General features: G+C 45.6%; 1 protein-coding gene across 3 annotated transcripts in view; it reads left to right on the plus strand.

The window, feature by feature from the left end:
- The window catches only part of FANCA (FA complementation group A), a 184026-nt gene that overhangs the window by 125254 nt on the left and 32530 nt on the right, over nt 1–26242 (plus strand). For all 3 annotated transcript variants that reach the window (XM_033940379.1, XM_033940381.1, XM_033940380.1), the window contains exons 29-38: nt 1215–1288; nt 2703–2831; nt 4370–4460; nt 6778–6926; nt 7656–7761; nt 8688–8747; nt 12759–12863; nt 13245–13357; nt 17837–17978; nt 21070–21132. In XM_033940379.1, coding sequence (XP_033796270.1) covers nt 1215–1288; nt 2703–2831; nt 4370–4460; nt 6778–6926; nt 7656–7761; nt 8688–8747; nt 12759–12863; nt 13245–13357; nt 17837–17978; nt 21070–21132 — 1032 coding nt within the window. The remainder of the gene's footprint in view (nt 1–1214; nt 1289–2702; nt 2832–4369; nt 4461–6777; nt 6927–7655; nt 7762–8687; nt 8748–12758; nt 12864–13244; nt 13358–17836; nt 17979–21069; nt 21133–26242) is intronic.

Below are 26242 nucleotides of genomic sequence, written 5' to 3' on the forward strand. Positions count from 1 at the left end.
ACTCCCTCCTGCTGCTGCCCCCTCTCCCCCTCTGAACTCCTGACACCCCCTACCAACAACTACAATCGGCAGGAGGGATGCCCACTGCCTCCAACCCCCACCACTTATACCCCCACAGCCCCCCCATTCCAACACCCCCAAATCCCAATATGGCACCCCTATGCCCACCTCATCCCTGCCTCCTCCATACCTTTTGTAGTTAGGCTGGCTGGAGGGATGCCTACTCCCTCCGGCTCTTAGGCCCACCTCTTCAAAATGGCAGGCCTCCCCTTCCCGGTGTATCCTGGGGGTGCACTGGGGGGGGATCTAAGGCCCTGATTGGCCTGGGTGTTCCTGCTGGCCAGAAGGAGTAGGCATCCCTCTGGCCAGCCTGATTACAAAAAGTACCAGGGGGAGGGTTGAGGTGGACGTAGGGATGCCAGGGTGAAGTATTGGGGTTTGGGAGAGTGTCGGGGTGGGGTTTCAGGTAATGGGGGGTGGTGGTGGGGAGGTCAATCATGGTTGGTGGGGGCATCCCTCCTACCGACTGGGGGGGGGGTTCCTCTGTTTGACTCAGCTGGTTCAGCTGATTGTGGCAGGGGAATTCCCCCCTCCCCTGATCAACTGAGACGGTAGGATTTTTTGGGGAGCCTTGTTGGCTCAGCTGATCGGGGATAAATTCCTCTGCTGTGATCAGCTTATGGCTGCTGCCGTCTAGTGGCTGAAATGTAGGCCAGGGTTTTCTAGGCCTACATTTCAGCTGCCTATCTTGGCATGAATTGTGGCTAGGTAACAGCTTTAGCCCGCCTAACGTCACTTCCGGCGCTGGCCACGCCTACTTTGGCATTCTGCGGCATAGCTGCAATTCCAACTTTCTTTTATTTAGTTGTCGGTGCTTCAGCACTGCCATTTTTTCCGTTCCTGACGGCGTTTTTCAATTAACTTGAGCATCGGCAGGGCACGTGCCACCACCTCCTAAGTTTAGCTGCTGGTTATAGAATTTCCCCTGAGTCCTCTTGGCAGGCCTCATAGTGTGCTAGTCCTTCTCAGACTTCTCTTTCCTGAAGTCTTTTTCTCTGATAGCGCATGAGAAATGAGTCACAATAGTTTATGATAGGTATTTGTTTTGGAATTCCAGCCCCTCCGATATCCTGGCCGTGTGATTATGAAGATTCTTAACTGATCATAGAGTGACTTGTTTTGTTCATCTTCTGAATAGTCTGTCTGTCCTCAAGCTCTCTTTTAGGGATTGGATATTGCAAGAACTTGAAGTGTTTTCTGATGAGGATGAACTCTCCGAAACAGGAAGGTAAATATATTAAAAGAAAATGGAATTATTCAGTGCAGCTTCTTAAGAGCTTCCAAAACGGCAAGAGAGAGAACTGGGGCTCCGATGCGCTAAAGTCACCGTGTGATTAACAGTCGACAGTAAACCAGTTATGACCGCTTTAGCATTGAAGAATTTTAGCTTCTGATGCACAAAATGGTTCTTTTCCATGAGATATCGTAGCCTCCAATAATTGTATTACAATAAGCTCATAAATATTAAAATGAGCACTCCGGGCGATGCCCAGACTTTGCTAGGTGATGCACGAAATGCACTGTCCTTTAACGCTCCAAAATTAACGGCAGGTCTGGAGGTGCCAGTAGCATTGAACCATGTGTGTTAAAGGCGTGTCTCAGGTGCATTTGTTAAAACCATATACCAGCAGGACAGGCTGCCAAATTGCATAGTGTAAATTTTTTTTTAAAAATGGCATGATTTGCTGCTGGTAGTTCTCCGTGCCCCCCCCCCAATGATGTTTATGACATGCGCTTATGATGTGCTACAGTAAGGCACGTCATTTTAATGTAGCTTGTTTGTTGCGCATGTGCACATTTGTCTCTTTCCATGTATCAGTCGTTTCTCCAACGACTGACTGGATTGTATTTCCGCAGACCTTATTTGCATGCAAAGTTTTTGGAGCGCTGCTCCATTTAGAAATCGGAAAATTTACCGCTTCTGCATCAGCTCTCAGGATTTTAGTGGTGACTTTAGCCACTGTCTGCCCCAGAACATACGAAATGAAAATGAACACACACCATAGGAAAGCTGATGGACAGCACTTGTTATTGAGGGCAGGGTGTTGTGTAAACCAGTGGTTCCCAACCCTGTCCTGGAGGACCACCAGGCCAATCGGGTTTTCAGGATAGCCCTAATGAATATGCATGGAGCAGATTTGCATGCTTGTCACTTCCATTATATACAAATCTCTCTCATGCATATTCATTAGGGCTAGCCTAAAAACCCGATTGGCCTGGTGGTCCTCCAGGACAGGGTTGGGAACCACTGGTGTAAACCATTACGTCAGAAACTGTGTGCCGCGTGAGATTCCAGGTGTGCCATGAAACGCCAGGGAGGAGGAGAGGCATTGGCGCCAGCTGCCTACAGGATATACTTCTCGTGGCGAGAGAGGCACGTTTGGTAGGCAGTCAGCCAGCGCCTCTCCTCTCCAAGCGGCTTCCCTTGCAGCACCGCCCACTGGCTGCTCAGGGATCCATCTGAATGCATGCATGTGCGGATGTTGACATGATGATGTCACGCATGCACGTGATGTCATCGTGTCGCCATCCACGCATTTCTGGATGCCTCGAGCCGCGGTCACCATGTTTAGTGCGGCAAAGTTTGCGAGACATTGGTGTAAACATTAGTGTCTGGCTGAGCTCTCTGGTTCCCCCTGCAGGCGAGAATATCACCGCTGGGCTGTGTACCAGGGCTATCTCCCGATGTCCTCGGCAGACGGGGGTTGTCATGGGAATTTGCAGGAGGCTTGTGTGGAGATTCTTCAGGCACTAATGGATTTCTGCAAAAGGTAACCTTTGTTGCTGAATAATGTCAGTTTAGCTTGTAGAGTCAAAAATGTCACTGTTTACAAAGAGATGTAAGGTGGAAGAGACTTACTTGGCTGTTTTTGGGTTTTTTGAATACTTTCTATTGAAAAGAAGACCCCAACCTTCCTCATACATAATATAGCATTGCCAGTGCATGTAAAAAAAGAATAAGTTGTGGAACCCACTCATGAGTCAATTACGAAAATGTGGAGAAAAGGGCAATTTCAGGAAATGACTCAAAACGCAGTTATTTGTAAATGCCTTTTTCTAGATATTGATCCCTCATGACTGTCGACTTTTGAAAAAATGTTCATGATTTTTAGCCTTTTCTGGCTTTCATCCTTTTACTGCTGATTTTCTGTTTATCTTGTCTGATTTTATTTGTTTATATGTTTGTAATTTTATGTAAACCGTTTAGGTTTTAAATGGTATAGACAATTTTAAAATAAAATAAATAAATATACTGGTATACAACTAGTTTAAAAAGCCAAGAAATACAATAAGAGCTAGTACAAAATGTCCACTGTCCCACTGGGTTGAAGAGGCTTCACTGGCCAACTTGGCAGCTGGAACAGTTACAAGACGATGGGGCAAGGGAGGGATGGAGGCTATGAACATCAGGAAAGAGGGGAGTTCATAGGCCATGATCTCGTGTCTCAGAATGTTCTTATAATTGTGACCTTGAGAATTCTGAGTATTGTGATATTTCTTCAGGCAGGACTGTAGTAGAGGGAAGCCTGCAGGTTGCTGATTGGAATCGTTGCTGAGGTACCCCAAATGCAGGACAGGGGTGAGAGAGTGAGAGATGTTGGCTGGGAGGGGCACAGGGGTGAGAAAGATACTTGCTGACTATGACTCTGAAGACTATGCTTTAGGGTCACCCATATCAGACAGGCCTCTGAGGAGAAACCAGATGAAGTGTGTCCCAAACTTGATGGAGGACCAAGATAGTGCCATTTCGGAAAAATTATTAAAAATCGACTCTATTTGTAAGATTTTTGGAGAACTAAAAGGATCACTGATTAGTTTGTAGACCGCTGGGTTTGTCCAGTTTTCTTACTTCTTGTAAACTGCATCGATCTGAGAGGTTTTGCGGTCTAGAAATGTAATGTAATGTAAGGTTGTGTTGGACAGAGCTCCAGGATCATCAGAGTTCTTGTGGTTCTAAGATGGGGAAGAGAAGGGAATACCCTAGACTTAACCCTTCCATGCCTGAGGACCCATGGTCTGGCCTGCTTCTGAGAATCGCTATATCGCCTCAGCACACACTGCTCCTTGTGACCCTGGGCAAGTCACTTAATCCCCCCATTGTACCAGGTACATTAGATCGATTGTGAGCCCATTGGGACAGAGAGGGAAAACTGCTTGAGTATCTAAATAAATGCATGTAAACCGTTCTGAGCTCTCCTGGAAGAACGGTATAGAAAATTAAATAAATAAATAAATACATTTTCTTGGACTGTCCACTGGCATTATGGACCTTTGGTATTTATCTAAGTACTGATGTGTTCTGCTTCAGGTCTGAAAGGAAACCCTTGAGCTTGCTGGAAGAACCAGAATCTTGCCATCAGCCCAGGGCAGGGAGCGCAGACATCTTGGGCATGTTGCAGGTAAAGTGGGTTGGTAACAGCTTGTCACTTCTCGTCACTCAGCATGCTTCTGGCGGGTTGGTTCTGTGATATTCAAAGGGATTTTAGCAAATAAGAGAGACTCCTGCCTAACCCCTAATGATCAGTGGCATTAAACTGGTCAATGCCAATGAATGTAACCCCTGACCACGCGCAAAAAAAAGTGGGTAGGTCAGGAGGCGACATTAGGGAGGAGCCAGAACCCCCTCCCCCTCTCTAAGCAGCCTAATTTAGGTCAGCTCATAAGACAGTTGTGTTGGAACCAGCTGAATCGGGCCAGCACCTGCATAACTTTAAAAATGTTTTAAAAGTAATGCATTGTACCTCCAAACTTCTCCCACCACCACCAGGCCTACCTCTGATCGTTGATAGTCCTGTGGGTTTAAGAGGGCAGAGCACAGCTCCCTTGATCCTGCCCCTACAAGCTGACCTCACGAAATAGCTGCCGCGACTGCTTGCCACAGCTGTACTCCTGCACTGGGGGAGCGATGTCACGGGGGAGATGGGCTTTAACTTTTGATCTGTCCTAGCGATGCAGATGCTGGCACTGACTATAACTGACTGTACTCACTCGAGGAATGTAGGGAGAGAGGAGACATGATCGAGACGTTTTACCGGCCGTATCGAGATGGAAGAAGAGATTCTCTTTCTCAAAGAACCCTCAGCCACAAGAGGGCATCTGCTCAAACTCAGGGGCGGGAAATTTCATGGCGACACCAGGAAATATTTCTTCACTGAGAGAGTGGTTGATCCTTGGAATGAGCTCCCGGTGCAGGTGATCGAGGCAAACAGTGTGCAAGAATTTTAAGAGCAAATGGGATGCCCATGTGGGATCCCTTAGAGGGTTAAGCCAAGGGAACCTGTCACCAGGAGTGGGATCCCTAGGATAGTAGACTTGGGGGTGGGTCAGTAGAGTGGGCAGACCTGATGGGCTATGGCCCTTATCTGCCGTCATCTTCTATGTTTCTTATGAGTGCTAAATGTGGGCGTGGACGTCAGAGCTTTTGCAGGCCTAGCTGATATTCAGCATTAGAATATCGGGCTGATATCCGCAAAACTTTAAAAATGTTTTAAAAGTGCTATGATCCCCCCCCCCCCCCGCTTTCCTCTGATTCCTAGTGGTCGAGTGGGGGGTTGGGGGCAGGAGTACAGCTGCCGTGTGAAGTCATTTCATGAGGCCCAGGGAGAGGGCCTGCCTAGAGCACTGGGGAAGTCAGGGGTGGGAAGGAAGGAGGAAAGTCACGAGGGGCATTGCGGCACTTTTAGAACTTATTTTTAAAGTTATGTGGGTATTGGCACAGTATTCAGCGAGGATCCACAGAACTGTCGTATGCTGATGCCAGCCTGCCCACATTTAGCCAGTGACAGTAAGCTTTTAAAAGAATGCTTACCATCACCGGGTGAATATCGGGGGGGACTACAGATTAGTAGAAAATATTTTTATTGCATCAATATAGTTATTCTTTTCCTGATGATTGTTACAGAATCAAAAGTTCTGGAGAGCATCCATTTGGGGAGGGAAGTGTTCTTCCTTATGCTTCTGTCCTTGCTCCCTTTCTCATGACAACTTTCTCCTATTCTGATAGAAGCATAGTAAATGACGGCAGATAAAGACCCAAATGGTCCATCCAGTCTGCCCAACCATACACACTATAAATTAATCATTTAATTTAAATTGCCCTTTTTCTTAGCTATTTCTGGGCCAGAACCCCAGAGCTCTGTCCGGTACTGTGCTTAGGTTCCATCTACTGGAGTCTCCGTCGAAGCCCTCCCCAGCCCATCCTCAAGTGAATGGCCATATAAGAGACACAGACCATGCAAGTCTTTCCAACCTCTGAGAAACATTTCTCATTCTCAGAACACTCTGCTAATGCTGATTTTTCTCTTGTACACAAAGAGCTGTTCTTTAATTCCCCTTTCTCATTTGCTGATGACCTGTAGAGATGTCCCAACCACCAATCCCATCTCTAACCCACAGGGTGTGCCAGAGTGTGTGGCACAGGGGTTAGAGCTACAGCCTCATCACCCTGAGGTTGTGGGTTCAAATCCCTCGCTGTTCCTTGTGACTCTGGGCAAGTCACTTAATCCCCTTATTGCCCCAGGTACACTAGATAGAGTTTGAGCCCACCGGGAAATATGATAAAGTACCTGAATGTAGACCACTTAGGATATAAGTGGTATATAAATAACCCCAGTCCCTTAAGTAAATGTGAAAAATCCATGAAATCTGTTATTGAAGGTAGTTCTCTCAAGAATCACAAGGGGATGATTTGTAATTTCACCACTCTTTCTTCTCCAGGAAATGATACTTGATCTGGAACTGGCTTTTCCCTGTTCTTCCAGTCACTTCCTGCTGCAGGTGTTTAAGGAGCGATTACAGGTCACTGGAACTGGTTCAGAACTGGGGGTTCAGCTCCTCAGACAGCAGGAATTACTGACTTGTAACAGGTAAGAGGTATTCAGTCTGCAGACATGCATTTATTTGTAAGCCACTGTAACTTTTAACAATCTGTGGGGTATCGAGTGTATAATAAACAGAAACATGTAGAGCTTTGTTTTTGTGACTTGGAAGCTAAATGAATTATCCTGGCTACATGAGAAACTGTCACATCCAACTTGGTGAATCCTGCTGCTGAGAAATAAACCAGGGTGAATCTCCAGACCATCTTAGTTTTACGGCTCTTTCCATGTACCCTGTTGCCAGTAGTGTACCCCCCCCCCCACTCAACTTTAAGAAATCCAAAGGGGTGGTGCAGTGTTTAGAGCTACAGCCTCAGCACCCTGACAATCCACCGGGACAGATAGGGAAAAATGCTTGTGTACCTGATTTGTAACCCGTTCTGAGCCCAATTTCCCGTTTCAGGTCACAAGTAACAAAGAGTAACACGATTCCAAAAAGTACGAAAATTCCAAGCTACTAACCCTTTGAAATGAGACCTAGGGAAACAATGATCACTAAAGACCTCACATCCGAATTTCTATTCAGTGAGATGTGAGGTTTGTTGTGTTTTTTTAACCATAATGTAAAATCATTGTGTAATCCTCAATTTGAGCAGCATAGATTATTTTGTCTGGGTAGTAATTTGTCAGACTCGGTGATCTCTGATTTTCAGAGGATGAATTTGCTATTTGTTATTCTCTGAATTTTTAAATGCCCTTTTCTGTGCTCTTGTGCAGGATTCTGCTGAGCCTCCCACCCTCGATTCTAATCACGGTGCACGGTGCGAGAGAGTATGCCACACTGAGTTGTGCAGATTTCTTTCACTTGGTTAACACAGAGCTGGTGAGATATTCAGACAATTCTAAATTCCTGGTAGGAGTTTAAACATAAGAATAGCTTCCAACCGTGGCCAATCCAGATCACAAGTACCTGGAAGAATCCGAAATAGCAAGATTTTACGAAACCAAAGAGGAGCCTGCGATCGTCCCAGCATAGCATATACTCTTCTGTTCTGCATAGACCTATACTAATCCAGCACGGATTCAAATTATGAAGGACAAGCAAAATTTAAAATAGCAAATGAAAAAGAAACAGTGCTTTCCAATCAATTAACATATAACAAACTTTTGGGAAAAAAAAAGTTTTCAAAGACGTTCTAAACAATCTATAATTTGAAATAGATCTTAGTTGGGACTGGGAGATTTCGCCACAATCTTGCTGCTTGAAATGAGAAAGAAGAGGTATATAATTTTGGTTACTTTTTCCCTCTTAAGTCAGGAAAAATAAAAGCATAAGTAACTAAAGTTGAAGGAAGATCAAAACAATCATACATATAAATTGGAGCATCACCAAACAATAAAACTTAAATAATAATCGTGCGTTGAAAGACAGCCAGTGAAGGTGCAAAAAAGAAGAAGAAATGCAATTGGCTTTAGACAGAGAAAAATGTAGTCGAACTGCAGTGTTCGGAACACGTTGAATTTTTACAATAGTTTCGGACCACGTTTAATGGGATGGTTAGGAATATGTGTCACAGATCTCTAGACTAAACATGAACAGAAGAGTCCATCAAGCCCTGTTTCCATGCGGAGTCCCAGAAGGTCCCAAAATTCCATGCTCCTAAGTCCAGGGATAAGCATTAGCTTTCCCCAGCTATTTTCCCGAGAACCGACCTAGGCATGGGGAACTTAACATTAAAGGTCATGCCAGATATACGTCAACTCACAACAACTTTTAAACAGTTCTGTCCATGGTTTGTTCCTTTTCAGAGAAACGACTGCCCCAGAGCCTTTGCCCTTCCTTATGATATTACTTCACACTTCTTCCGGGTAAGAACTTGTTGATGAGATTTCGGGTCCTTTTTATTGCAAATTTCATATTATGAGTATTCAGTGTACTATATTGACAATGAAGTTGGGTCATGTGGATCAAATTTTACCTTGATTTTGTGGGGTTTCTTGTGCAACTCAGATATTGTGGTTGCTGTGTTAATCTATTCTGAAGTTGATAAATAGAAACAAAACTAAAAAAGAAAATAGATCTTTTTTTATTTTATTGGACTAACTTAATATATTTTTTACTAGCTGCTTTTCTCTCTCTTCCCCAGCATCTTCCAACTCAAGATATAAATTCTTTAGGTAATGAGGATAGCCAAGGTCAGTCAGCTGAATATTTTCCCCAAAGACAGCCTTTTACCAAGCTTGGCAGGCAGTAGTCATGTCCCTGAGCCACCAATGCTGGCACCCCATGCATGCTTGGGTATCGGTGGCTTGAGGATACTGCCTCCAACTGAAAAGCTTGGTCGAAGGGCATTCTAATCTAATCTAATCTAATCCTTAGGTTTGTATACCGCATCATCTCCACGTTCGTAGAGCTCGACGCGGTTTACAGTAGGAGAAATAGGAAGGAACTACAACAGAGGGTTAGAGGTAGAAGTGGGAAGAAAATTTACAGGACTTGGGATGGCAAGATATAAGAGTTTCCTTGATTCCTAAATTGGAGGGAGACTTACATTTTTTGAGAAAAGCCAGGTTTTCAGATGTTTGCGGAAAACTTGGAGAGAGCTCAAGTTCCGAAGAGGGGAGGTAAGGTTGTTCCAGAGCTCAGTGATTTTGAAGTGGAGGGAGGTCCCTAGCTTTCCTGTGTGGGAAATGCCTTTTAGCGAGGGGAAGGATAGTTTTAATTTGTGGGAGGATCTGGTGGTATTAGGGTTTGAGGAATTCCAAGAAAGAGGGATAAAGGGAGGAAGGATACCATATAGGATTTTGAAAGTTAAACTGGCTGCCTTTGGAGGAGAACCTCAGTTGATGGCGGAATGGGATAGAACCCGCAGCAAAAAACAAAACTTGCCCACACAACAGCCCCAACAACAGACAGGGTGGGGACCTCTACTGGTCTGGAGAAGCTAAAAGAAAGTAAATTAGCAGGTAAGAACCTAATTTCTCCTTCTTTAGCACTTTCCAGATCAGTAGAGGTTAATCTTTATGAGTGGGATGTACCAAAGCAGTTCCCATCACGGGCGGGACCCCCGAAGGGCTGACACCAGAACATGCTCACCGAACACCACGTCCCGACGCGCCTGAACGTCTACCCGGTAGTGTCTGACAAAGGAATGCAAGAAAGACCAAACCACAGCCTTACAAATGTCCACTGGAGGCACGAGCGAAGACTCAGCCCAGAAAGCCGCCTGACCCCTAGTGGAATCAGCCCTGAGAAACTCCGGAACAATTCGATTTACTGATTTTGACTTTACCTCATTCGTTGCATTTATGTTTATGCCATTAACAAAATTGTCAGTTTTTTAATGTTGAATTGCACTTGCTATACACAGCCTTGAGTGAATCTCTTCATAAAGGTGGTTAATAAATCAACCATTGACCTTTCTTTTCAAGATGGGTTTAGACAGAGATATTGTTGGTGGAATTAGTTTCCGAAATTAGAACTTAATTCCATAGAGGCAAACAGGTAGTCCAGCTGCAGTTTGACATTTCAGCTACTTTGTTAGTTAGAGTGAGTGAACTGGGAATTCAAAGCAGGGTTTTAAGCTGGTTTGAGGAATTCCTGCAAAGTTTAAAAAGGGATCACTAATCTTCTGCCCATGGCAGGTTTGGTGTGGAGTGCCTCAGGGCTCTCTGCTCTCTCCTCTCCTGTTGGGTGGTTTACATTTTATATCAGCTGCATCAATGTACATTTATGTGGACCATATATTTGTGTTATGTCCAGCACAAGATAAATATTGAAGCGATTATGAAATGTGTGATAGCAGAAGTTGATTCGTGGGCTCGCAATCATTTTTTGAAATTAAACTGTGTAAAGACTAACCCTCCCTTTTACTAAGTGGCGGTAGAGGTTTCTACCATGGCCTGGAGCGCTAAATGCTCTGACACCCATAGAATTTAGCGTCCTGGGCCACGGTAAAAACCACTATCATCACAGTTTAGTAAAAGAGGGTTTGGAAATTACGAACAATTAGTTAAAAAAGGAGTTGACGTTATCATCTGGAGAAAGTCAGCCAGAAGGCCTTGGGGTTATGGTAGACTCGAACTCAGATTAACGCTCCTTCACAATGGGTTTTTTTAAGACTGCTGCAACTTGTCCGTTCTAATTTGAGTCAGCAAACCTTTTGAATAATTGCTCAATTAATTCTCCCCTGTTTTGGATTATTGTAATGCTTTGTACTGTGGTATACCCGAGAAATTGCAGCTACTACGTGATCTAATTGACTGTATTGGTTACCTATTAGATCAAGAATCAAATTCAAGATAGTATTTTAGATCTCTGGCCTTACTTCTAAAAGATCAGCACACCGCTTTAAAAAAGGCCTATACAGTTCCATACCACGAGAGAAGCCCATTTACTTAAATTAGATTGTCCATCATTTAAAATGTAAGAGACAAAACTCAATGAAGGCTTACTTTCACCTACTTAGGATCTTTGGTATAGAATTGACTTCCTCTTATGATCAGATGAATTCGTAAATCTCTTCAACCTTTAGCTTGGGCTGTGCTTCCCTCCTTTTTAGAATAATTACGTTTATAATTCCCTCTTGATCTGTAATCCACACTGAACCCAACTAGATAGAGGCAGAATATAAGAAAGGCAACTGAAAGCTGCTTGAGATTTACAAGAAAACCAATTTGCAATAGAAAACCTTGTATTTGTATGATATATGTGAAATATTTTTTAAATATTGAAGTTTAAACTTAAGATATGGATTACCGTATGTTCCGCCACTAATTTCTGTCAAGTGGGATGATCAGAGATACTCAGAAAAACACACAGACAATATAAAGCATAAACAATAACACTTTAATATATATATAAGAATAAATTATCATCACCGTATCTCACGTAAACCCTCCCTTCACCATTCGGAATCCCTCAATGGATAGGCGAGTAGGACACAGGAGTCTGCCCCGTTAGACCTGACGTCTTGGATAGCCGGCTAGGATTCTGGATTCTAGGAGCAGAATTCCGTCCTTATAAGCTGCTGAGTTAAACAGCTGGTCCTGCAGTAACAGCATCCTTTGATTCAGGCACACCCCAGGTCGGTCCCTTTGAAGTTGTTTGGGCAACATTCAGGTCAAAGAGGTCAAAATGTCAGATAAACAGACTTGTGTATTCATATCGGTAGCATGCTGAATTTCAGTTACTCCCCTGGCCAGTTTCTTTGTTTGGATAACATTCAGGTCCCCTCTGGCGTTACTGTCCTTTTGAGGTTATTAATGAGGTGTTGCAGGGACTGGTAAACGGCTGGTCTTGCTCTATTGTTCTCTGTTTTAATAACACCCAGGTCTGTCCTTACTGATGTTATTTGAGCAGTACGCATGCAACTGAAGTCAGGGAAAAGCTGTTGGGTTTTTAGTAAAGCATTTGATGTTGTCAAGGTAATACTAAGGTTAAGGAGGTTAGGAAAACAGACTTGAGGAGACATGTATGCTAAGTTTATTTACCCCCGGGCCCTAGGCCTAACACCGTAATAAAATATCTGCAGATTGTAAATTGGACCAGTCAGGATGTGTTGCGATAGTCCCACGTTTGGTGTGAAAGATACAAGTATATATACCATTGAAGTTGCAAATATAGTTTAATAGTTAAAAGTTTTGATATTCCACCGTTTATAATATGTCAAAGTGGATTACAATGTAAAAACATTGGATTAAAAAAAGAAAAAAGTTATCATTTCATTTTTAAGACCAAAAAGAAGAGAGAAGCTCCTGATGGTAGAAAGTTTTCTGTGGTGCTGGGACATTTCTTGCTAACCTGTGGTGCTTCCTGCATTGTTTGCCTGGGCATGTCAACGTGTCTTCTGCCCTGACTTATTGCTCATTCTCATCCAGGGTTTGCTCAGCAACAGTCTCAGATGTGAAGAGCCAGCAAGGGAAGTTGATTCTGTTCTGACGACATCTCGTACCAAGTGTCCTGTAATCCTCTCTTCCACAGCGGTATGAGAATTGACGCTTCTGTCACCTTTTCTTATAGCTGTTGCACATGCCTGCTAAATTCAGTTTTGTCTGTAAACTGTGAAAGTGCCTGGAGTTACCTGGCTGCTGCTGTTGATGTTTCTCGGGATCTGTCTAATATTTTTTTGTTGTTGTTGTTTCAATAAATTTTTATTAAAAGTTTACATAAATTAAACAGTGATACAAACAACATTCAAGCATAGAAAACCACAAACCATATTCCAATATCCCCCCTTCTACCCATATCATATTACCCCATTAAACAAGACCTCCGTAGTTTCTGCAGAGCCCAGCACCATAATCCCCTCTCTGACCCCAACCCGTGAAACATCCTGTCTAATATTATTGCATTTGACCTTCCAGCTTTGGTGGCCCTTCCTGGAACCGGTACTTTGCAGTCAATGGAAGAGCTACGGCAGGTCTTCTCTGACAAAGGAGCTGGAGGGGTTGAGTGCATGCCAGCGTTCTGCTGTCGGGTGAGTATTTGCCAGCATGGAGCAATGCAGGGCAGAAGGTGGTACATTGTAATCTTCCAAAACATATTGGATGTCTCTTTTTCATGAGCCAGTCGCTGTGGAAGGAGGGGGAGGATGACTAGTTCACATGATTAGAAGTTGGGAATTTACTTTCTTTAGTGACGGACAGGATAATGCAGCCAAACGTCTAGTGATGCTCTCCAGTGGCTTTTAGTCCAGAATTGCCCTTTCAAAGCCCAAAACCTTTTGTAATATTTTACTGCAAGAAGGGCAAACACAAGCAGAGAGGAAGGACCAGTGTTCCACAAACGAAATTGAGGCACGGAAAGCACAAAGTAGAACACAAGTCTCTGGATGTCCAGGAAAACCAGTTTATTCAAATCGTTGTTTAAAAGTTTCTGGGAGAGAGGAGAGTTACTTGAGAGTGAGGTGCTGTTTTGAGGGACTGTTTCTTTGCAGTTGAGAATCGGTGCTCTGGACAATATCAGCAGAGGTGGCGATTTTGGGAGCCGAATCTTTGCAGGCACCCATGGAGACAGACGCCCCTACGTCATCAGGGACCTTTACCTGAGAGTGAAAAGGATGCCGTGACTGCAGCACACGGCTGCAGGGCTTGGTCACAGGGCCCCTTAGGGCACGCCCCTTGGAGACACAAGAGACAAGGGAAACCATTATTTCCAGGATACGTAAGACTATTCTACTAATTAATGCTGATGGGGAAAAGAAAAGTGAAGGCAAAAGTTTTGACGCTTGTATCAGCTGGTCCTATGGATAGGCACCTTTTGCCTCCTAATGCCATTGGACAAATTGTGGGCGCAGATTCCTTATCAGGGGCATTGCTTAGTCCCTTAGAGCGAACTCCACCCCCTCCTCCAAATACATCTGCTGGTTTGGATCCAATAAATGGATCCATTAGTCCTCCCATGGTCCTGTCTGTGCAACCGGCATCTCCTCTAGTTTTTGAGGAGATGCCAAAAGCCATATCCTTTCAGGAGGAGGCTTTGGCTGCACAAGAGACCCGAGAGGAGCCACAAGATGTTTCCCTTAAAGATCAGTGGATGATTAATACTAGGGTCGAGGGGTTATTGAAGTCAGTGATGACTCAGAATGTAAAGTTTTCTAAAGAAGTAGTACATAAGTTAGAAAATATTGATTCCAACTTGAAGGTTTTGCAGAAACTGAATCTCAAGTCTCAACCCTATGAGTTGTGTCTTCTTCATCTGTTAAAGATTCACATATTACTCACACTCGATTTTAGATGATGGAAAATATGTTACGGGTGAAAAATCTGCGCCTAGTCAATTTCCCAAAGACTCATTTGTTGACGTCAGAAATTTTGCTGCAAAAATGTTTTAAAGAAATCTTGGGGTTGACTGATGCAAAAACTTTGCCTATAACAAATTCTTACTACTGAGATAGATGACAGGAGCCTATGGGAGACTTTTATAAGTTGTGAGACCTATTCCTGCATTTTGCTGGAGTTGCTGAAGTCACAGGCTTGTGCAAACTGGTTTCAGTTCAGATGCTGAGATGCTAATGTGTGGCATGTGAGTGTGTAGATTTCCTGCTGTGAAGAGTTTCCCAAGGACACCAAACGGTGCTGGAAAGACAATGAGCTATTTAACAGTGCTGAAAGAAAATGCAAGTCAGCAGGACACTCCATCCGGGAAACTAAGAACAAATAAAGTGCTGCCAGGCTAATGTACTGAGGCACTGATACCGATGTACCCGTGTGAAGAATGGAAACGTCAAGAAGAAGAAAGTTCCAGAAGCTATGCCTGTCCAGGGCCTCCAGGGAAGAATGGAGGCGTGGACAAGGGATGGGCTAGATAGGCAGCATATCTGCTCCAATAGGGTGATACATATTCACAGCCAGGGGATGGTCTAAGACAAAGAAACTTTCTGTATAAAACCCCCATGCTTTGGCAGAGTTTCTTTAGAGAAGCTGCACCATACTTACAGAAATATGCTGGCACTGTTTGTATGAGGGGTTTTTTGTCTTCTCTCCATTGTATATATCCAAACTGATTACTGAATAAAAAGTTATTTGCTTTGGAATATACAATGTAATCTTGTGAGGTTGTTTTTTGTTTGGTTTTCCTTCACGATGGATCCCCAGTGAGGTAAAGTAAGCAGCCTTTATTTCACTACATTCCACAGAAAAAAAAATCTATAGAATCAGGAGTAGATGAGGTAGACCCAATAGGGTTTGACTTGACGGGTTTCCTTGAAGACTCACAAGATACAATTCAAACCAGGTCTACTCTTTTGGTGACTTGTGCGAGAGAGATAGATAAGTCCTTAATTATGAAAGCTTATTTTCAGAATAAACATACAAAATTCTGTGGAGATAATGTTTTAATTTTTCCTGACATGGCTAAAAAGAAAAGCATTTTTGGTTTTAAAACCAAGAGTATTGGCCCTGGAAGCCACATTTTACCTTAAGTTTCCATGTAAATGTCTCGTGAAACTTAAAGTTTGTGAATATATATTCTGGGATTCTGTACAGCGTGAACAGTTTTTGCAGCTTCATGAATCTAGTAAATAGTCTCCATCTGAATTAAATAGAATTGGAGTTTAGAAAAGTTTATTTGCACCATTAATAGTTGATCATTGAATCATGATTTTTTGTAGTTTATTTCCTAAACTGTCAGGATAACTTCTCCCGTAATCTGGGCTAGAGGAAACAGTGATTAATGTTGATTTAAGGAAAATTGTTTTCCTTATTTTCTTGTTTTGTAAAAATTATTTCTTTATTATTACAGTGGTACCTTGGTTTACGAGAGCACCGGTTTGTGAGTGTTTTGCAAGACGAGCAAAACATTTGCAAAATCGGTGCCTCGGAAACCGAGCATGGCTCAATTTACGAGCACCCCCCCCACACAATCTGCCCCCCCTGCGATCCGGCACCCCCCCTGCCTCGAACTGGCACCCCCCCCGACACGATTGGGCACCCCCCCGCCACGATCCGACCCCCCCCAACACGATTGGGCACCCCCCCGACACGATCCGACCCCCCCCCCCCCCGACACGATCGGGCACCCCCGCTGCTTCTTACCCTCATCTGGGCACTCTTGAAGATCGGCCCTCGTCTGCTGGGCCTTGAGCATCTGAGCATGCTCAAGGCCCAGCAAACGAGGAGTCCGATCTTCTAGAGTGCCCAGATGAGGGTAAGAAGCGGCGGGGGGGTGCCCAATTGTGTCGGGGGGGCTCGGATCGTGGCAGGGGGGGGGTGACGGATCGCATGGGGGGGTGCCTGATCGCAGGGGGGGCTTCGAGGGGAGCAATGCCGGTTCTCAGGGGGGGGGAACGCATCAAAGCGAGTTTCCATTATTTCCTATGGGGAAACTCGCTTTGATAAACGAGCATTTTGGATTACGAGCATGCTCCTGGAACGGATTATACTCGTAATCCAAGGTACTACTGTATTTGTATAATGATAATGTCTAAATTTGAATTTAAAAAAAAAAGTTGCTGGGAGGGGGCTGATCGGAGCACCGGGGAATACAGTACCTGCTGCTCCCCCCTCTCTTGGCACCGGCTCTCAGCAAGTCTAGACCCGAGTGGTTTGTCTGAGGCATTAGGTACTACCCATTTTGTGTCCATTCATCCAGGACCCCTGAGGAACGCTAATCACACGCTGAAACATGGATCACTTTTGTGAGCACATACCATCAGTGACATATTTTGTACCTAATATATTCTGAGGTTGCTTTTATTTTGACTTTTATATGACTTTTAAACATTGATTTGAATAAATTGGTTCTCCTGGACATCCAATGTTCTACTTTGTGCTTTGCGTAATATTTTACTGGACACGTGTCTAGTTTCCTACATTGGAACATAGCAGTTAGGCCTAGATGCACTAAGCTCACCGTTGTTGGGCGATCTGTGGCCGAGTCTTGCCGAGCGACCTCATGCAAATTATCTGATTAGACGCATACCCCAAGGATGGCTGCAGAGTGATCGCAACATATGCGCAGACCATCCTGGTTGGCTATAGATGCAATCCGCGCATGCGCTTACTCTCATATCAAGCGAGGTCAAAACAAAGGGGGGGGGCATAGGTACAGACAGGTCAACATTAGGAATCATTTATGGAACAGAAAATGCTTTAAACCCTCGGATTAAAACCACTGGCTCACAGAGAGCAGGGAGATTTCAGGGCAATAGAGAGCAGGAGAGTCGGCAGGGACAGTAAGCAACTGGTCCTCAGCAGTTGCTTCATTTTGGATCGGCAAGCCCAGTTGGTGTTCCTTCTTCTGTTTAGTGAATCGCTGCCTTCCTACTTATGCATGCCATTTCCCCTCATTTGCATGTGTGGATCGGACTGGGCAGAAGGTTAGTGAATTGGGTGGGGGTGGGGACACGATCGGTGAGCTTAGTGAATCTAACCCATTGAGGTGTCTTGCTGCAATTTTTTTTCTTTTCCTTTTTTTACATCTCATCGTTTTTCCTCCCTGTGTTTCTCTTTTCTAGCTTCCTGAATTCACACAGAACGTTCACTGCCTCTTACACTTTGTGGGTCTCGGCTGCTTTTCTGTATTTCAATATAGAGAGTCATTCAGCTCATGAAAAAGTTTCAGAGATGATGAAGAGACTGGGGAACGACACTGAACAGGTTAAAAAAAAAAATGTCATACCTTTTGTATTACTCTTTATCCTCTGCTGAGGCAGGACTCAAACTGTTACTTGCTTCTTCTCACTTTGTCATTGGCCAAAGAAGTCATGCTGGATAGAGCTACATTATGCTTCCCTGGTGAAAAATTTTCTGTTTTATCCCCATTTTATAAAAAGGTAAAATATTGTTAGTTAAAGTTCATATGGTCTCTCCAGTGTGCTTTCCACACTGACTGTCCCTTTCCCTCACAGATTCTCTGTACTTGTCCATGCTTTCTTGAAGTCAGATTCTGTCCTTTCTCTTTCAGCTCCCTTTCCATAAAGAAATACCGTATTTTTCGCTCCATAAGATGCACTTTTTTCCACCAAAAAAGTCAGTGGAAATAAGGGTGCATCTTATGAAGCGAATATACCCCCCCCCCCTCACCTCCCCCGGACAGTACCTTTAAATTGTGGAGGTAGTGGACGGCTGCCTGCTGATTGCCGGGCCCGCAGCGCACAAGCGCGCTAATGCCTGGCCCCGACATGCCGGTAAATAGCAGGCAGCTGTCCAGCGAAGCACCAGCAACCGGCACAATTAGGAAGTGTTGTGGGTCCAGGCATTAACACGCTTGTGCGCCGCAGGCCCCGACAATCAGTAGGCAGCCGTTCACTACCTCCACAATTTAAAGGTACTGCCGGGGGGCTGGGATGGAATTTAAAGGTACTGGGGGGTATGTAAAAGCGATGATTGATTGGGGGGGGGCGGGGACAGAATTTAAAGGTGCCGGGTATATATTAGTATACAGTTTGGTTCAGAATTGGTTTTTTTCTTGTTTTCCTTCTCTAAATCTGGGGTGCTTCTTATGGTGAGGTGTGTCTTATGGAGCGAAAAATATGGTATTTCTTTAAATTGAGTCAGAATGACTCGCTGTGGTCTTTTTCCGAGCTTCCTAGCAGCCTCTGACTCTGCCATGCAAATGTACAGGCAGTCCCCGGTTTAAGAACGCTCGACTTATATCAAACTCGTACTTACAAATTGGGGTACTATCTCTCCCTTTCTGTGCCAACACACCCCTTCCTTTCTATCCTCACTTCCGTGTTCCAACGCACCCCTCATTGTCCCCCTCCATTCTGCATCCCAAATTCGTGCCTCCCACATTTACCTCTTCTTGTTGGCTCCCTCCTCCCAGCCGCTCTTCTGTTGTCAAAGCCGCAAGCGGCAGCTCCAGCACGTGGTCCCCCGGTCTTGCAAAGCCGCGATTGGCGGCTTGTGCATGAGGCCCGCTGACCCAGAAATCTTCCCTCTGATGCTTTAGAATCAACGTGCTTCCCCTCCCTTCTTCTCTCCCTGTTGTAGAATCACTATGGACCCCCTCCCTCCCTCAGAAAAGCAGTGTAGACCTTCCCCTGGGCCTGCCTTAATCACTGGTGGTCCAGCGGGGTGAATTGGGGCAGGAGCAGTTCGCTTACACTCCTGCCCATGCAGTCTCTTGAAAAAAATGGCTGCCACGAGTTCCCGTGGCAATTCACGAGACTTACATAAGAATAGCCTTACTAGGTCAGACCAATGGTTCATCAAGCCCAGTAGCCCGTTCTCACAGTGGCCAATCCAGGTCACTAGTACCTGGCCAAAACCCAAGGAGTAGCAACATTCCATACAGAATCTCAAAGAATAGCAAGATTCCGGAATCCCAGAGAGTAACAAGATTCTAGAATCCCAAAGAGGAGCAAAATTCCATTCAGAATCTCAAAGAATAGCAAGATTCCAGAATCCCAGAGAGTAACAAGATTCTAGAATCCCAAAGAGGAGCAAAATTCCATTCAGAATCTCAAAGAATAGCAAGATTCCAGAATCCCAGAGAGTAGCACCATTCCATACAGAATCTCAAAGAATAGCAAGATTCCGGAATCCCAGAGAGTAACAAGATTCTAGAATCCCAAAGAGTAGCAACATTCCATACAGAATCTCAAAGAATAGCAAGATTCCGGAATCCCAGAGAGTAACAAGATTCTAGAATCCCAAAGAGGAGCAAAATTCCATTCAGAATCTCAAAGAATAGCAAGATTCCAGAATCCCAGAGAGTAACAAGATTCTAGAATCCCAAAGAGGAGCAAAATTCCATTCAGAATCTCAAAGAATAGCAAGATTCCAGAATCCCAGAGAGTAGCACCATTCCATACAGAATCTCAAAGAATAGCAAGATTCCGGAATCCCAGAGAGTAACAAGATTCTAGAATCCCAAAGAGTAGCAACATTCCATGCTACCGATCCAGGGCAAGCAGTGGCTTCCCCCACATCTTTCTCAATAACAGACTATGGACTTTTCCTCCAGGAAATTGTCCAAAACTTTTCTTAAAACCAGCTACGCATAAGAACATAAGAATAGCCTTTCCCAACAGCATTGGTGCAATATTATTTAAAAAATATTGAAAAGAACCGATGTCAACCCATTCACTAGGCAGTCACCTAGGGCAGTACAGTTTAAGGGCACACTGGCACTCAGTCTTCAAGTTTCAAGTTTATTATAAAATTTGATTAATCGCTTATTCCAAATTCTAAGTGATGAACAAATCAATAAAATTACAAAATTGGGGGACAAATATAACTAACAAAAAACTAAATCTTACAAAACATAATAAAGACTAATTTTATAAACATAATAAAACACGAGGAAAGACTGGGAAAAGAAATACAATCTAATTAATAGAAATAAAGACAATTAAGGTTAAAAACAATAGGAAGGGAAAGAACAAAGGTGGCAATTGGCAGCTGTAGAAAATGCATGGTGCTTGGCACGAGGCCTTGGGCATCCAGTAGCCGACAGGACATGAGCATGCATGGATACTCAAGGTCCTACCTGACCACTATATATTTTCTATAACTGCTGACTACTTCGTCACTGCTCTGGAGTGTTGCTACTTTTGGGGGTTTTGCCAGGTACTGGGGGAATATTTCATTGGTGTGTCCTAATTTTTTCATATGACTGTATGTATTTAATACGATGCTCCAATGTATGCCACCCCTTGAATGTCAGCACTGGTAAAATCATTTCTCCTTCTATATTTTTTTAGTGATGATATTACTAAGGGTCTTTTGTTTTATTTGGTAGATCTCGATTTGTCTGCTGTTTTTTTGCATTATGGATTTCATATCTGCAAAAATTGTGCCAAAGGTAAGCCCAGTTCCTCGAGGAGTGATGCAGAACTCTAGTGACTCCAGTACTTTAGCCAGTACTCCCTGAAAATGCACATGAGAAATATAGTGTGGGATTACATCAGTGGAGTGCACCTTACATGGCCTTTGCTTCCTACAGCTGGATTATTGTAATGCACGTCATCTCTGGTGCTGAAAGAGGTCATTCTGCCGCTTACTCTGAGTAATTTGCTTTATCCCAGGACAAGCAGGCAGCATATTCTTAACGTATGGGTGACGTCACCGACGGAGCCCCGGTACGGACACTTTTAACTAGAAAGTTCTAGATGGCCGCACCGCGCATGCGCGAGTGCCTTCCCGCCCGACGGAGGAGAGCGTGGTCCCCAGTTTCTTCGTTTTTGCGGAGCGAAGAAGACGCATGTGCTTTCAACGGCTGTTGAAATCTCTGTTTTTGCCTTCCCGCTCGCGCTATTTTCTTCCTTTTTTGTTCTTTTTCCTTCGGATTTCGTTTTTCGTTCTAACTAGCAAAAAAAAAAAAAACAACTTTGTTTTTTCTTTATTTTTCGGGCCGGCCCTGGCGGGGCCTGTTGCCACCATACAGGCCTCCGGTTTTGATTTTGCGGAGGCCGTGTTCCCCTTCATGCCCCCTCAGCCGGGCTTTAAGAAGTGCCAGCGGTGTGCACGCTGTGGCACCGCCGGGCCCGTGGATACGCTTGGCTCCGGTCAGCGCTCAGAATAGCCTGCGTCCTACGTGCTTCCAGAAAAGCTGGAAGTCCAGCTGGTCACACAATCCAATGAGAAAGCAACAAGATTCAAACAGTCACTTTCAAAAGAAAATAAAGTCCCACTTTATTGTAGACATGAAGCTTGAACAGGGTTCAGTTCATTCTTTCCCAAAACATAAGAAAATGGAACAAAAATAAAATTGAGTTGAAAACAAACAATCAACAACTCACACCTTTCTTGCAGGTGTCACAGGTAAGTAGCAGAGTGTAGTCCCAATCGTTCTGCCTTTGGCAAATAGGCAGTAACCAACCATCACACTTTCTTTATAAATGAAAACAGTGTTGTGTCCAAGCCTAGATAAAAGGGTGGCTTGGCCCCAACCAACTTAACAGTAGTTGGTGGGGGAGGGGAGTAGCCGAATCCACTAACTTTCTTCTGTAAGCAACAGAAAGCCACAAATGGCCCCACAATCCCAACCTAGGATATTGCGTGGATTCTTCCCCAAACTACCTCCTCAGGCACACAATCAAAAATTGAAACTTTTCTTGCTTTCAAAAGAAAAACATAAACTCAAACAGTCCAGCATATTGAAACCTAACCAAAAAGGTTTTCACTCTCAGGCACCTAGTAAGGAGCTCAGCACTGCTCCCTTACTTCTCACAGGTGCAAAGAGTTCCCCAGGAAGAAGCCTAAACGATTGCTAGCATGAGCATACAAACAGAAAACAACCAGCAATGAAACTTAACTCTCTTCCATGGGGCAAGCTTCTGTAATGTTGGCAGTTTCTAGGCAGTCCATGAGCTCTGGTTCTGCTAGCTGGTTAGCTTCAGGGTCAGGGGCTGGATCCACCATCTCAATGTCCTGGTAAAGTTGAGGTTCAGGAGAGCTGTCCTGCAAACCTCCTTCCTGGGCTGGCCCAGGGCAGACTGACTGCCTCCTCCTCAGAGCAGCCTCTAGTGCATTGAGGCGACCACGCCCTGTTCTCTGAGGGGGAGGGGCAGCCTGCAGCTTCTGCCTAGTTTTCCCAGAACTTCTAATCAGGTCCTGCAGCTGGGAGTTAGCTGAGTGAGGAGGAGGATTCTGTGGCTGTTCCAGGCTGTTACCCTCATAGTCCTCCCCTCCCCAGGGATCTGTAATCTGGGTTTTAAAGGGGAATGCAGAGTTTTCCCTATTCCTGGACTCTAGCCTGTCACCCTGATTAGCTCTTTTAATGGCTGGGCTAAGTTTAGCCAAAGCCTTACCTGGCACAAGCCGAGCTTTAGGGCTAGGGTTGTGACAACGCCCGATATCTCTCACTGACCCGCACAATTGGTGCCTACAGTGCCTGGGTCCAGAGCATCGGGCTGACACCTGCACCTGCTGTGCTACTCTTAAAAAACGTACTTTGAAAAATAGACAGATCCAACAGAATATCCTTTTCGGTACCGGATCTGCCATGGAATCGGCCGCGCCGTCAACGGCGCCGCAAAAGTCGGCACCGACTACTTCGACGACGCCTGATCCTTCTTCGGGTCGCTGGCACCAGGTAAGCCGGCTAAGAAGCCTTCCACTTCCCTTGAGCGCCCTCCTGCCACACCGGCGACGCCGGTCCTCCCGGCATCATGCCGACCCCGCAAACGCTCCGCCCCGATTTCGGTGAGTGCCTCGTCATCGGCATCCTCATCGCCGGGGCATGGAGCGGCACCTATGGTACCGACAAAGATAAAAGCGGTACCGGTGCCCCCTCTGGACGACCGCATTGCGGCCATACTCCAAAGCCAATTGCAAGAGCAACTGCAACAGCAACTCCAGCACTTGTTGCCCGCAATTTTGGCCCCACTCCTTCCGGTACCAGACCGGCCCGAGCCTCGCACCATACCGCCGGTGTCGACACCATCGGTACCGTTGAACACCTCCATGCCGGTACTCGCGGCTGAACCACTTAATCCTCCAGTACAAACACGCTCTGATGCCGACCCTCCCCGACATCGAGACCGACACCAGCCCCCCCGAGACCAGGACCGGCATCGATCTTCCTCCCCCAGTACCGTCTCGATGCGCTCTGGCAAATCTCTCTCTAAGACTCGCCACACTGAGCCGTCCGCACCACCGTCCCGTCCTGCGCACACCGACGTCAGGGACCCGGACTTATGGGAAGAATCCCCACCCGGTACCGATGATGAGGCTTCCTCAACGGACGAGGAACCATCGATGGTCGATACCAGTTCCAAACCTGAACAGTCCTCATTCCCAAAATTTCTCAGGGAAATGTCGGCGGCTCTGTCGATCCCTTTGGAATCCGACTCTAAGAAGTCCCAGGCTTTCCTGGAAGCCCTGGACTTCGAACAACCTCCCAAAGAATTTTTAAAGTTACCCGTCCATGACATCTTACGGGAAACTTTTTACAAAAACTGGGAAAATCCTCTCACGGTACCGGGTGCCCCTCGAAAACTGGATAGTTTATACAGGGTCATTCCTATCCCGGGGTTCGACAAACCTCAACTACCCCATGAATCCCTTCTAGCAAAGTCCACCTTGAAGAAAACCCAGGGCTCCAGTGTTTATGCCTCCACCCCTCCTGGCAGAGAGGGCAGAACAATGGATAAATTTGGCAAGCGCCTTTATCAGAATTCCATGCTTGCCAACAGGGCTAATAATTACACCTTCCACTTCTCCTTCTATATGAAGCATTTGGTGCAACCACTCTCCTCCTTACAAAAGTACATCCCTGAGCGTAAGATCCCGGTTTTCCAACAACAAATCTCCAGTTTGCTCCAACTCCGGAAATTTATGGTGCGCTCCATTTATGACTCTTTTGAGCTGACCTCTCGAGCATCTGCCATGGCTGTTGCCATGAGGCGCTTGGCCTGGCTGAGAGTTTCTGACCTCGACATTAATCACCAAGACCGCCTGGCTAATGCACCTTGTCTTGGTGATGAACTATTCGGGGAGTCCCTGGACTCAACTACCCAGAAACTATCAGCACACGAGACCAGGTGGGATACCCTAATCAAACCTAAAAAGAAGACTCCACCTGCTCGCCCCTACAAACAGCAGTCTTCCTACCAACGCAGGTTCTCGGCCAGACCTCTCAACCCGCCTCAGCAGCAACAGCCTCGCCGGCCTCGTCAGCAGCACCAAACTCAGGCACGTTTACAGTCTCACCAACCTGCCAAGCCTCTCCCACAGTCAAAACCATCTCAGCCCTTTTGACTCTTTTTTCCAGGGCATAGCCAGTCTCCCGCCATCATTGCCTCAGCCGATAGGAGGCCGCCTTCAACTCTTCCTCAACCGTTGGGAGGTCATTACATCAGACCTGTGGGTCCTCAACATCATTCGCCACGGCTACTCTCTCAACTTCCAGACTCTTCCACCAGACAATCCTCCCATAGAGTCTGTTTCTCACTCCTCTCAATCCCCCCTCCTCCTGAGGGAGGTCCAATCCCTTCTTCTTCTCAATGCCATCGAAGAGGTACCCCCAGACCAAAGGGGTCAGGGATTCTACTCCCGCTACTTCCTGGTTCCCAAAAAGACAGGAGACCTCCGTCCCATCCTCGATCTTCGGAACCTCAACAAGTGCCTGGTCAAGGAAAAATTCAGGATGCTCTCCCTTGCCACGCTTTACCCTCTTCTCTCTCATCACGACTGGCTATGTTCCCTAGACCTCAAAGAGGCCTACACTCACATTCCAATCCATCTGACTTCACGTCGCTACCTCCGATTTCAGGTACAGCACCACCACTATCAGTACAAAGTGCTACCCTTTGGCCTCGCATCATCGCCCAGGGTGTTCACCAAGTGCCTTATTGTGGTGGCGGCCTTCCTCAGGTCTCACAACCTCCAGGTGTTCCCATACTTGGACGATTGGTTGGTGAAAGCTCCTACGTCTCCGCTTGTGCTACAAGCCACTCAACACACCATCTCTTTCCTCCATCTCCTGGGGTTCGAGATCAACTACCCCAAGTCACATCTCCTCTCCACACAGCGACTTCAGTTCATTGGTGCCGTCCTCGACACCACTCTGATGAGGGCGTTTCTCCCCTCAGACCGCCAACGAACCCTGCTCCATCTCTGCCGTCAGGTGCTCCTTTGTTGCTCTATTCCGGCTCGGCAAACGATGGTCCTCCTGGGCCACATGGCCTCGACAGTCCATGTGCTTCCTCTGGCACGACTCAACCTCAGGACACCTCAATGGACTCTAGCCAACCAATGGTCACAGACCACGGATCCTCTTTCTCATCCCATCTCTGTGACATCGTCTCTTCAGCAATCTCTTCAATGGTGGTTGAACTCCTCTTTCCAGGGGTCTACTCTTTCATCTACCCCCTCACTCCATGATCATAACCACAGATGCCTCCCCCTATGCATGGGGAGCTCACATGGGAGATCTTCGCACCCAGGGACTCTGGACCCCTCAGGAGAGT

The sequence above is a fragment of the Geotrypetes seraphini genome, chromosome 4, assembly GCF_902459505.1.
Source record: "Geotrypetes seraphini chromosome 4, aGeoSer1.1, whole genome shotgun sequence".
NCBI classification, from domain to species: domain Eukaryota; kingdom Metazoa; phylum Chordata; class Amphibia; order Gymnophiona; family Dermophiidae; genus Geotrypetes; species Geotrypetes seraphini.